Source organism: Danio rerio, chromosome 7, assembly GCF_049306965.1.
Source record: "Danio rerio strain Tuebingen ecotype United States chromosome 7, GRCz12tu, whole genome shotgun sequence".
Lineage (NCBI taxonomy): Eukaryota > Metazoa > Chordata > Actinopteri > Cypriniformes > Danionidae > Danio > Danio rerio.
Genome location: NC_133182.1, coordinates 58,423,020 through 58,436,617, shown reverse-complemented (window position 1 = coordinate 58,436,617; position 13,598 = coordinate 58,423,020). Strand labels below are relative to the sequence as shown.

The following is a 13,598-nucleotide window of genomic DNA, read 5'->3' as shown; positions in this document are numbered from 1 at the left end:
TTTTACTACGGAAGATCAGAGTAAGAGCTGAGTGATAAGAATTATGTCATTAAATAGCAGCAAACTCTCTGCAGCTTTTACATTGTCACCCACTGAAGCTCAGCAGGGCTGCCCCAGGATAGCATATGGATTGAAGAACACATGGGAAAAATAGCAGGGGGTACCCATCTTGTGCTCTGAGTGTGAATTATTGTTATTAAATCATCACCACAGCAAAATGAACAGCCAACTTGTTCAGCATATGTTTTATACTAAATAAAACATATGCTGCAAGGCCCTTCCAGCTGCAACCCATCCCTGGGAAACACCCATACACTTCCATTCACACACATACACTGAACAATTTAACTAACTCATTTCACCTGTACTGCATGTCTTTGGATTTGTGGGGGAAACCGGAGCACCCGGAGGAAACCCAAGCCACCACAGGAAGAACATACAGTTGACATTTCCTCACAGAATTGTCAACTGGCCCAGCTTGGGCTCGAACCAGCGACCTTGTTGCTGGGAGACAACAGCTCTACCCACTGCGCCACTGTGCTATAAATTAAACCTATAAATTATATATAGTATCATTTTCTATAATATTTTGTAAAAAATGTTTAATGTTTATTACATCACAAATGCGCAAATTTGTCCCCCACCCTCAATCATGGAGCAGTCCAGCAGACAAATTCCATAAAGGTTTAGTTTTATAAACGAAATAGTACAAATACGTACATATTCTGGAAAGTGCACGAAGGGTATCCCTGGGGCACCATTGCTTTGTGCCACCCCCCAGCAAGGGATTGTGTGCATTTAAAAAACGAAGTAAAAGCTATTTTTTATAATTGTAACAGGCCTAGTTAAAGTAAGTAAACTGAGGCTATGTTCACACTCAACTTTTTGAAGCTGCTCAGAGGTATTCTTGACTGTCATAAAACCTTTATAATCATTATATAACAAGTCATGAATATGAATGAGATTTTATGCATGTTTATGACAACTGTCAAAATGTCTTCTTCACTCAGTTATGTCATATTAAATGCAAAGGTGACATTTTTTGAGAAGTCTTTGTTTTGCCAACTTGACATAAACAAATAAATGACAATCTGTCTGACAATCTGACTTTTTAGGGCCTTAAATTTCGATTTTAAAATTCTAGACTTTTTTAGACCTCACAGAAACCCTGAATAGTTAAAACCAAATGACAAAAAATAGAGTTTATCACGTTTTCAACCATAATCTTTATATATTCTTATTATTTTTTAAGACATCGATAGTTATACCTCTTTCTTGACTTCACACAAAACAGTTGCAGAGACATAATTGATTATATGCTGGCAAAGTAAAACACGGAAGCAGCTTAAAGCAGAAAGCACGAGTATCTTTATAAATACATGCAATTTATTGGGTAATTTAACAAATAACATAAATAATACTTGGCACAACTACTCTTTTTACATTACTGTGGTGGTTAGGTTTAGGGTTGGGTTTGACGTTAATAAAATATGATTAATGGGAAATTTAATAAATAATATAAATAATTCTCGTTAACTTCCTTCCTCAACCATATCTGTTCTAGCAACAACCCAAGTATGTCTACGATCTGGAGGTATTAAAAATTTGATGACAAGAACATTGTCATAGCAAACTGTAGGATATGTAAACTTGCATTGCAATTTTTGACAAGTCATGTTGTCTTGATAATGTCAAGTTGTCATAACAAAAACAAAGGCGGGTTCTAATATACTTGTTTGTCAAGTTGTAATATTAAAGACATAAAAAATGTCATTTTCAAATGACATAACTAAATGAATGACACTTAATAACAGTCGGCATGCATAAATCCTCCTCATATTCATGACGTGTCAGGTTTTGATTATTAAGATGCCATGGTAGTCAATTGAAACCCCCTTGAAGTAGTTTTAACTTCATATTTACTTATAATATCTAGAAGTCTTTTAAACTTTTCTGTTCAAAATGTTGAAAGCCAACTTCCATTCTTGACAGCTGACCAATGACAAACGAATAGCGAGGCCTGTCTTTTCCATAACAACATCTGAAGTCAAAATGGAGATGGTGCTGGTCGGTAGACTTATTTCAGAGCACAAGGAGTTCTAAAATAGGCTGTGTCTTTCAACAGGAGCTCTTAAATTGTTAAAAGCACCATACAATTTCCTTCCTCTTGTAATGTCAGGAACCCACAAATATCATTGTGATTGTGAACTACCATTCTCCTCCCTATTAACTTCAAAAACCAGCGCAAGTGGCAACTTCCTCTTTCTCAACATTTCTGCACAAGGCTACTTTTGTATCTGTTGTTATAGCAACAAGATGCCCTTTCTGTTATTTGTGTCCAAAATGCTGCCAGCTTTTTCAAAACAAAAAGGGACCTTTGTCAACCTTCTCTTGTTAAAAAGATGATACATATGAACACCCCCTATAGGTCACAAGTGTCAAATTCAGTTCCTTGAGGGCCACAGGTCTGCACAGATTGGTTCCAACCCTGCTTCAACACACTTACCTGTAGATTGCAAACTAAACTGAAGGAGCCAATTAGTTTGATCAGCTGTGTTTAATTAAGATAGGAACTAAACTGTACAGAGCTGTGGCCCTCCAGGAACACCTGTGCCCTAGGTTGATGAGTACTTGCAAAGTTCCTTACAGTCCAAGTAAACAGACCATATGCAGACACTCTACTAATACTCTAGTGACTGGACGTTGACCTCTAATTGAAATTACAGAATTACAAAATGAAGCGTTACCTTACTTTTAACTCCAACTTGACTACAACAAACAAACTTCCACCACCAAACATACAGGCAATACTTTTTGAATCTGTCTCAGCACTTACCCACAACAACAGGTAAAACCCTCATGGCTTTTCTCTCCCTTCCATTGATCTTCGCCCTCTTCTTTCTCTGGGTTTTTTGGCCATATTGAATGTCAGAGTAGGCCACAGTTTGTATCGTGCTGTTCTTATACTCTGGTGGGAAGGGGCAAACGGGCTGAGTGAAGTCGTCAAGTTCTTCAAGACTAGACTGGGCCAAATCCCTCTCAATGACCCGGGGCAGAGATGCAGGCAAAGCCCCTAATGGCGGGAGAGCAGCAGCCACCGCAGCGTGCTGTAAACTCCGGCAGGCCTGGATACTGTTCCTCAGTTTGGCTTTGCGTGTTTCTTCCCACTTGCGCAAACCATGGAACATCCCAAAGTACAGCATGAGCATAATGGGGCACGGGATAAAAAAGGAGCAGACGGATGAATACACCACATAATTGTTGTCCTCGAGTTTGCATTCACTGGGGTCTCTTTGGGGAACATTGTTTATTCCGAAGATGACAGGAGATGCTACGGCAAGCGCCAACAGCCAGGTTGCAGACAGTAAGATAATTTGCCGATAGTCAACATGTTTTCTGTTGTAGTTCAGCGGGATGGACACGGCTATAAACCTGTTAACAAAACACAAATTAGACTTTACTACATGGATTTAAAAAGTCAAGACTTTTTACTTGAAGTACTATGATCACAACAGAAACAATAGTTCATACTTGGCAACTTTGGTTAGTTTAAAATGAACTAGTTGTTATTGCACTCTTAAGGCTGCTTTATATCTCTGTGCCGAGAGATCAGTGTGATGGTGCCTTCCTTGCGTGTAGTTTTGTATTTATATTTCTGCATACTGTTTGTATTGCTCTGCAATAACACTTCTAGAACACTAGTTAGTAGTAGTTTTTATGTTCCTCTGAGTCGAGTTTCTTAACGGGTGTTTTTTTTTTTTTTCTTTTTTGAGCGCTATTTTAATGTACAAGTAGCTAAAACTCATTCATTCAGAGGTGGGAACCAGCAGACGTGCAACAACTTTAACCATAAGGTAAACACAAAACATCTGGAGCTCCTACATGGGACTCAACACTTGTAAACACTAATTCCATCGGGCTCATAGCTCTCAGCACCGCCCACACTCGACACAGCTACCAATCATAGAGCTTGCGTTAAATGTTGTTGCGAGGTGTGGTTAAATTTTTTAAGAGATCAGTGTTGGCGTCAGCTATGGCGAGGGGTATGGGGCCGCACGTGCCTGTGCCCATGACCGTGCAGTTGTATAAATCAGCCTTTAGGGCTCATTCACACCAAATGGGTCTTCTAAAACTGTGAGACACAAGGGTTCGGTAATAGTTTGATAAAAAGAAAAAGAACAGCAAAACCTTCAAGGTATCTGGGCACAGCAGCAGAGCACCTGTAAACAGAAACTTGCAATGATTGCTTCAAAAGACGTGAGGCTTGAGTGTAATGATCACAAGCATCTATTAAGCATGTGTTTACAATGAAAAACTATTTAAAAATAGAGCATTGGAAAGAAAAAAACATTCTATTTGAACCGTTCCTTAGTGCAGGCAATTAAGCATAGTTTATTTATAAACTCGTTTCGAGAGGACCAAGTGCTTATGATTGAACACGGCTGGTACCGCATCAGCTCTGTTTATTGCACCATATTTAACCAGAGTTTTCCACTACAGTCATCTTCGTCTTAAGAAATCCCCCTTTCACCCCTACTCCTCCCCTTCTCCGATAGGGCGGCACGGTGGCCCAGTGGTTAGCACTGTTGCCTCACAGCAAGAACACTGCTGTTTCAGCCTCTCACCAGGCAGGTCAGCGTTTCTGTGCAGAGTATTCATGTTCTTCCTGTGTTTGCGTGGGTTTCCCCTAGGTTTTCCAGTTCCTGCCACCGTCTAAAGACATACACCATAAGTAAATTGACTACTCCAAAATAGCAGCATATATCTTAGATAGAACTATCTCGGCACGTTCACACACAGGTGAGTTCCCGAGACATACCTGAGCTCAAACTCTCCTCTCGCACTTCAAACGGGAGGGAGCCCTGGGCTCGAGGATCTTCTGAGCTCCTCCAGTGACAGCATGCCAAATACGCTTTATGATCAACCATCAGCTAAGTGTGAACTCTTGAAAATAATGTAAGTTTGAATATTGCATTCAACCCAAGCTCATTCTGATTACATAACCCTATATACATTTCTGGAAAGCGGTAAATACATTCCAAGAGCTAGGTTCATTTGCAGTTTTTGTTTTCACAAATCCACTAGAGAATGCTGTGTATGCTTTTTGAGAACTCAAATTTCTCTCGCGAGAGCCATTCATGCCTGCTCTTCTCACGTAAATCCACCACTGTTCACTGACTGACTGAATTACCCCACCCTTCTCCTTCCCTAACCCCAACCGATAGTGTTTTAAAAAGCACAGACTGCCAAGCATTTTACCAAAACTCCTTTCTGTCTTAAATTCTTCAACAGCGATAAACTAGTAACAGCAGAAAAGCCGTCCGCACAGAGGTAAGCGTGAAAGGGAACTGCATCATACCACCTTATTGTGTTCGTTTTAAAGATGAAATGCAGCCATACGTTCCTCTGGCTGCATAATTCACGTCCTCCAGAAATGTATTTAGGGCTTAGTTTTCAGAATGAGCCTATGTTGATTGCATTTGGCATTGGATTTGCAGCGAACAAGAACATTAAGACAACTGAAAAGGATGATAGCAACATGGACCAAACAAAATAGTACACGAATCAAGAACATTGTCAAAAAATTTCATAGAACTTAAGTGATTCCTCTGCAAAAAAAACTGTACATGACTTTGTTTACCTACTGTATGTCTTCTCTCCAGCATCAGGTTAGGGTGTGTTTACTACTGGCAGTTTAACATATTACCATTAGTCAGCAGCGCAAGCAGATGCAAGAGTTATATTTCCTGTAGTTAACAAACATCCAGAAGACATAGCCAAACTAAATCCTTTTTCCAGTGTTTTGGTGAAGTGTTCTTGGAGCTTCGTGTGTTTACAGCTGAACCACTGAAGTCACATGGAATGTTTTGTTTTGGCTCCTTTTCTGGATATTAAATGTCTCATAACCGTTGCTGTCTATGAAGGATGTTATTTTCCGGTGATAAATATTGTGATAGGAATACAGTTTAAATAGCACTATTTGATGGCTTTCTGGGGATTCTAGCAGAATTTGGGTACAGAAATTTAATAATTACAATGCAAAAAAACTTTTCTTACTTTGCTTTGTCTCATTTCTAATCCAAATATCAAAGTTTCTAGATCAAGTAAAAATATTGTTTTGTTTTCAAGTTAAGAAGAAATAAGTCAAATTTAAGAATCAAACAAGCTTAATTATCTACCTTTGGGCTAAGTAAAATAATATTGTTTTTGCTTTGAAATGTGAATATTTGGACTAGAAGACAAACATTCTAAATAAGATAAACCTTTTTTTGCATTAATCTTATCTAAAATCTTCATCTAAAATTTCTTAATTTGTGTTCTGAAGATAAATGAAAGTCTCAGTGTGAATTTAGAAATAGCATGTAACATTTAGTGCATTATTGCCATTGAGGTTTTTATTAAACAGCCCTTGTTATGGGTTTTTGAAAATGACCTTCCATGTACAGTAGTGTGTCACACAGCTGTAAGTGAAGTGAAATATCCAGCTAAGGCTTAAATCTGAAAGTGCACAGTGTTTAAAGCTATTGAATCAATTATAAAAGAGTCGACTCATAGTGCTTCAAACGAATCATCTTGATAATGAGTCTTTAGCCATTTTGGACGTGATGTGGATACAAAACATAAGCCCAAATGGATGATGTGGATACAAAACAAACCTGGGAATATTGAAACCTGCGGCACAGCCCAAAAACACTTCAGCAGATCCCAGTTGAATCAAGTGACGAAGATGCTGATATTACTGAAAGTGTGAGGGGAAAGTTAGTGTTTTCTTCTCTACCCAAAGATGAAACTATAAAGAGTCAGTGGTTGAGGTTTATTTTTCCAAAAATACCACAGCATTATAGCCCAGCCTTGTGCTGTTTCTGTCGTTTTTTTCCTGACGAGTTCTTCTGGAATCTATACGCTTACAGCGGGGGATTTGTCTGCCGTTTGTTAAAGGAAGGATCAGAAAAGACTATTGATGTAAGGGACTGTGTCAGTACATGGATCAGTGGATAATGGATCAGTTTCTTTCTCCATTTCACAAGTGTAAGTAAGTGCGATCAAAATGGTTGCCTCCTTGTTTTCGCTAGGCTGCAAATTATGTATTAAACTATGTTTTGTTACTTGTAACCGCTTGTACTGTATCTGGTTAACTCTTTATATTCTCATATCGCGACTAATGCCATTTTGAAAACGTGTCGTGTGCCGCTTTGTTTACGATTAAAATGCATTTGTGAGCTCGCGTTCCATTGCCGATTGTCGTTGCTATGGCCACCATCAGCTGTTCCTACACACATGCAGCGGTCAATGTTCAAAATAGTTCAGCTTTTGCCACTGTGTGGATTAATACTGAATGTGTGTCATGGTTAAGAATAAAGCAATATGCTGGTGCTTAACCCCCAGGTGTCTAAGACTGTGTATACGCATGCTGACAAGTTTTCACCTCATAACGCTGAAATAAACTATACTTTCAGTTTTGATTGTACAGATGAGATCAATACATCAATCGAATCTGTTAGGTGTCTATTGTGTACACTCACAATGACAACAAACATGTGTGCTTTTTGCAAAATAAGGATAATAAACAGTGTAGGCATTCTGTCTTTTCTCTCTCTGTGAACTGTTTTTAGAAACGTATCAGTAAAATGGGCTGAAACGCTTCGAAACAAAACACACAGACATGAGACACATATCTATAAAAAGCTTGAAGTGTCTACTTTTAAATACAGCGAGTGCATGTTGAAAACAAATACTTTTTGATAAAGTAATCAGTATGAAACCAATGCAATGTCTAGTTTCTCAGTCTGATCTCATTAGAGTTAAAGAGCCCATATTATACATGAAATAGGGTCTTATTTTGGTTGTAAGGGTCTCCAACAACAGTCTAATATGCATGCAAGGTCAAAAAACACTTTCATGGCCTTATAATCTGCATTTATTTTTACCTAATTATCCCAGCGACTCCCATATGAATCGTCTAGTGATTCATTTGTTCCCAAACGCCTCCTTAACGCGAAGCTAAGACAGAGTGAAATGCCCAGCAGCTAATCAACATTATAAAAGTAGTCACAGTGCATACACGCTTAATAGTGTAAGGTGTGGATTTTAACTGCCATTGGGTGAATGTAAATACAAACCATGGACTTGTAAATACAGACCATGGATTTGAAAATACAGACGACTAACTATTTTATTGAGCAAAAACTCCAGAAACTGGTGAGGAGATCTCCTAGCTTGTCACACTCTGCTCATTTCACACACACACACACACACACACACACACATTGCCCTCCTCGGAGGAGGACACAGCGCACGCGCGCACACACACACACACACACATACCCTCCTCCTCGAAGGTCTGTAAACAAAGCGGCATGCGTCGCGTTTTTAAGGTGGCTTTGCACGCAATATGAGAATATAGTGAGTTAACCTACAGTAACCTACTAACATACGAGTGTAACATACAGTACACGCGGTTACAAGTAACAAATCACAACTAAATACATTTGCAAGCTAGAGGAAACGCGGCAACAACTTTAACCCTCTGGGGTCTGAGGGTGTTTTGGGGCTCTGGAGAAGTTTTGACATGCACTAACATTTGTGTTGTTTTCAGTATCTTCAAAAACATATTAATGGCTAAAGTGTGATAACACTGTAAACAGCACAAGTTGAGACCTGAAGAACGCCAGGCAAGGGAGAAACCCAGCTCGACTGTCTGCCACTGCATGTACACACTCTGGACCAGGAGACTGCACTCGTTCGCTCGAAATCGCTGGATATCAGCAGGAGGAACCCTCATCGACTCTCTCAGAAGGCTGTAACAGTCTCTGAAGTGAAAAAGATAGCGTTTCCTTGCTTTCCCTGTGCTTATATGCGGAGTTAATTGCAATAAGGCACACGTGCGCAAGCTTACGCTGCCAACTCATTTGACATTTCATAGGCCCGTTATATACTCTTTCAGACAATTGGCTTTCTGAAACGAAATCCCCATACGTGGATTAAAATCCACTAATAGCATTAAAGTTCCCCATCCGAAGGGGAACAAATGTTCTCTATGTGTTTTACAATCTTGTTTCAGTTACTTCAAAATGTTAGTTTTTCACTAAAACCACGCATACATTTTTCTTTCTCAAAAAAACAAAACAACACATAAAAACATGTTGCTTAGGTGTTATTAGCCCAGTTTGTGCTGTTTACAGTGTTATCACACACAATAATATGTTTAAGACACCGAAAACAACACAAATGTCAGTGCATGTCAAAACTTCTCCACGGCCCCAAAACATCCTCAGATCCCTGGGGGTTAACTGCATTGCTTTAATGCACTTCTGCATTGGGCTCACACCTTTTTACCGTCATTGGCTCTCACACATAAGGGATGGTTTGATATATGAAATTTTCAGATCCCCATATCGTCCCCCTGTGGGATCGCCGATTCATGATACTTTCGCATGGGGGCGCGGCAGTGTTACGTTTTGGTACAGTATAGGCTATATAATATTTGATTATTATATTTAACCATATCTAAAGATATTTAATACCCTTTCTGCTGATTTTTTCACTTATTTAATAACCTACTGAATTTGCATGATGTTTGATCTTGGATAATTATTCAAACCAATGCAAATTACCAAGCTCTTACAGCTAAATAGGCGCTGACACTGAAATTATTTCAAACAAGACTCTGCCACAGTGCGGCGCGGGACAGGATTTGATGGTGACTTCGGGTTCATGCCGTTATCCTCGCCTGCGGGACTCATTTTATTTAATAATGCAATTAAAACATGTAATAGGTCTACATTCATGCGAAATGAGCTCAATATTGTCTTTAAAATCTTCATAGGTTTAACCTCTTGCCGTTGTTTTTGGCGATCAACTATCGTCGATCGGCACAACCCTACTGGGTATTTTACTCTGTCTCACGCTGAATGCTGTCGATCAATGGCAACAGGCTGTCATCAGTCCAATCAACGCAGATTAGCTTTGCGCTAAGGAGGGGTTTGGGAACAATTGAATCACTGGACATTTCATATGGGAGTCACTGGGATAATTAGGTAAAAATAAATGCATATTATAAGACAATGAAAGTGTTTTTTGACCTTGCATGCATATCAGCCTGTTATTTTAGAACCTTAAAAGCTAAATATGACCTTTTTAAATGTATATTAGGAGCTCTTTAATAACCTTTTATGAAAAAATTCAGCCAAAAATGTTAATTTACTAACCATTTACTTACCCTCAAGTGACCTTCATGAGGTTTTTTTCTTATTCTCTTTTTTCTGTTGAACACAAATGATATTATTCAAAACGATTTTTAAAAGTGATAGCCACTGATTTTATTAGAAAGGAAACATAATGATAAAGATTATAATAATAAACAATAAATGTAAGTCTATGGCAACTAGTTTTAAACTTACTTTAAAATATATTTTTTCTTTAAGAGATAAAACACAATAAGCTTTAGTAAAAAATTTAGGGTAAGTAAATGATGACAAGTTTTGGGTGAATTATTTATTTAACAGCAATTTGAACTAAATCAATCGCTTGGACTCACGAAGTATATAAAAATAGATTCTAAATATGATTAATTCTAACTATTCTAAATTAAAGACTGAATAGGAAAATGTTTTTTAGTTGCATGTTGGTTTTATAGCTGTAATGGTACTAAAACCCTTTTGAATTCCACCACCAAAATGTTTTTTTTTTTTTTTTGCAAATGAACCCATTAAATAAGTAGCTTGCATGTTTTTTTTTTTTTTTTGTTTTTTTGTTTTTTATATGTTTTCATAGTTTTGGAATTGAGGAGGGAATGTCATACAGGCAGTCCATGTTTAGTATCTGCCTTCTACTACACAACCGATGAATTGGTGTCAAGATTAGGCACACTACCTTTGACATTATAACAGAGGTTATTCTGATCTTCTTCACAATATACAATTACATGTTTAATTGCATTCATATAATTTGCAATTAGTTTCCCACTGTTGGGTTGCGGCTGGCAGGGCATCCGCTGTGTAAAACTTATGCTGGATAAGTTGGCGGTTCATATCGGTTCACTGTGGCGACCCCTTATTAATAAAGAGACTAAGCCAAAAAGAAAATAAATGAATGAATAATTTGCAATTAGCATTGTTATTTTTCTAGTTTCTGCTATCTTCTCAGATCTATGACCCACTTTAGCGTCATGGCCTACCAGCTGATAACATTGTTTTTTTTTTGTATATTGCTCTTTTCAACTTTCTTAATAAAGACAGTCAAAGAATGCTCTCTTTTGTATTTGCGGAAACATTGATTTGCATGAATATAGCCTTGTGCACTATAATAATGAACTTTAAAACCAGCATGACCTGTTTCTGCAACCCTCATTAGGTCAAATTAATATGCTAAAAACTGATTATACAGTTTGCATTCTTTCTTGAGAAAAAGCCTTAGCGCTCCCAAAGCAAATTTCCCCTTTCCTCAGGAAAAGCAATGCTAAGAAATACAAACCTGTCCACACTGATTGCGCACAGGTTGAATATAGACGCGGTACACAGCATTACATCCATGGTCATCAGTCCATCACAGACAGACACATTCAAGGACCAAACACCCCCTTGGAACTGCAAAGACAGATTATTACTTAGCATTTAGCATATTGTTAACAATTCAATTCGTTTTGTTACAGGTATCCAAATTAGACACAGATATTCAGACTGTCCTTGATTCTCTAAATGAGTCAAACTAACCTAATGAGCCTAACGAGGCAACAACTTGACCGATTTAATGCGGTGGCAACCTGAGGATAATGAGATAAGTGGCCTAAAACAGCCTGAGAAAGATATTCAAGGAAAGAGTTATCTAACCTATACAATCCAATACGGATACACTGGAATACCCTATATTGAGACAACAATATAAAGATGGTTCTAAATAGTTATTTCTGCTAATAAAATATGACTCTAAAATAGCAACCCAGTAAACAATTTTGTGTTTAATAGACGTCTATTAAACATCTAAACGTAGACAGCTTGGCTATAGTAAGACTGAACTTGGGCTGTAAAAATCTAATAGACATCCAAGAATAGCTCAAAACTCAAATAAACAGATTTGACAGACTTTAATTGTGTAAGTCATTCATTTCTCTTTATTTGATGACTAGTCTAGTTTTGGTCTATACTTAGACATCTATTAGATTTTTACTGACAGCCCAAATTTAGCCTTGTTTTAGCCAAGAGGACTATGTTTAAACGTCTATTAGACATCTATTAGACATCTTTTTTTTTTAAATGCTTGCTGGGAACTTACAATAACAAAATACTATTACCACGAAACTATGAGGTATTTTTTTTCTTCGTATAATAATTATATTCGTATTCTATTCCTATTATAATTCTCAGACACATAATTTGTTGTCAAAAATCACTTACCTCAGCATAGACAAACAGGGGTAAAACCAGAACTGCCAGCATCAAATCTGCCACAGCCAAACTCACGATGAAATAGTTTGTCGTCGTCTTGAGGGCTTTTTCCTTGTAAACACTAAGGCACACGAGCACGTTTCCACAGATGATAACAATGATAAGCAATATCCCAAACACGAGCGCGGGAACATTGTAAGTGAAGAGCGCGGGCTGAAGTGTGCTGGAGATATTCGCAGACATTGTCCTTCTTGATCCGGGCGAGGACAGCTTCTTCGGGGAAACTTTTCATAAATATCTCATGTTGTCCTGTCCACTGTGGTCCATCTCTGCGCATCCTGTGTTACGCAGAAGACAAGCCATCTAAACAAGCAGCAGCACCACCCAGATAGACACGTTGAGTGCTGGAGGTCAATCCATCTGCTGTGTCTCTGCTCATATAATACAGTCCTGGAATCGAGGAAAAAGTCGCGAGCTGCATTTAATTTGATATGGGAGTTGCAGTCAATTTGAAACTTTTCGATGTAAAAAAGACAGCAGTATCTCCAGACGCGCGTAATCACAGTGAAGACTGGAGAGAGAGAGACGCGCGCTCGCGCTCAGTCAGTCGCTTGCTCAGAGGCGCTACTACAGTAGCCTATAAGGACTTTCATTTATTATGGCTTGCATAGCGGTTTAAACACACCATAATCAGAACACTGTCATCCTGCAAAGTTTACAACTACAATCTTTAATCTGTTAGTGGATGTTTAAGATATTATTTGTCGATTTACTAATTTACTTATACGGTGGTTCACTCAATGCAGTTATTGAGCGTGTGTGTGTTATATAAACACACATTTTATCGTTTATTATATTATTTTTTTATTTAATTTGTTTGTAAGACACATGAAAAAAGTTATTTGAATCATTAATAATGGTAATATTACATCACTGAATAATTTCTCCAGAGTCCAGATTATTCTCAAAAGTTGTTTTCTATAACAGCTTATTTAACAAACATTAGACAAAGGTTTTGACATTTGCAGATTTGATTTAACACTTTTTTGTTTATTATATTTTCTTAATTAATTCTTTCATTTTCTTTTCGGCTTAGTCCCTTTATTAATCAGGGGTCGCCACAGCGGAATGAACCCTCGACTTATTCAGTATATGTTCTTCGCAGCGGATGCCCTTAAAGCTGCAACCCATCAGTGGGAAACACCCATACACTCA

General features: G+C 38.0%; 1 protein-coding gene across 3 annotated transcripts in view; it reads right to left on the bottom strand.

The window, feature by feature from the left end:
* The window catches only part of drd4b (dopamine receptor D4b), a 39,701-nt gene extending 26,951 nt beyond the window's left edge, over window positions 1–12,750 (bottom strand). Inside the window, exons 1-4 of one of the 3 annotated variants that reach the window (XM_073906528.1) lie at window positions 12,393–12,750; window positions 11,473–11,585; window positions 10,220–10,262; window positions 2,837–3,432 (exon numbers count right to left, since the gene is read on the bottom strand). In XM_073906528.1, coding sequence (XP_073762629.1) covers window positions 2,837–3,209 — 373 coding nt within the window. In that variant the 5' untranslated portion in view covers window positions 3,210–3,432; window positions 10,220–10,262; window positions 11,473–11,585; window positions 12,393–12,750. 3 annotated transcript variants of the gene reach the window in all.
* Between the last annotated feature and the right edge of the window lie 848 nt (window positions 12,751–13,598).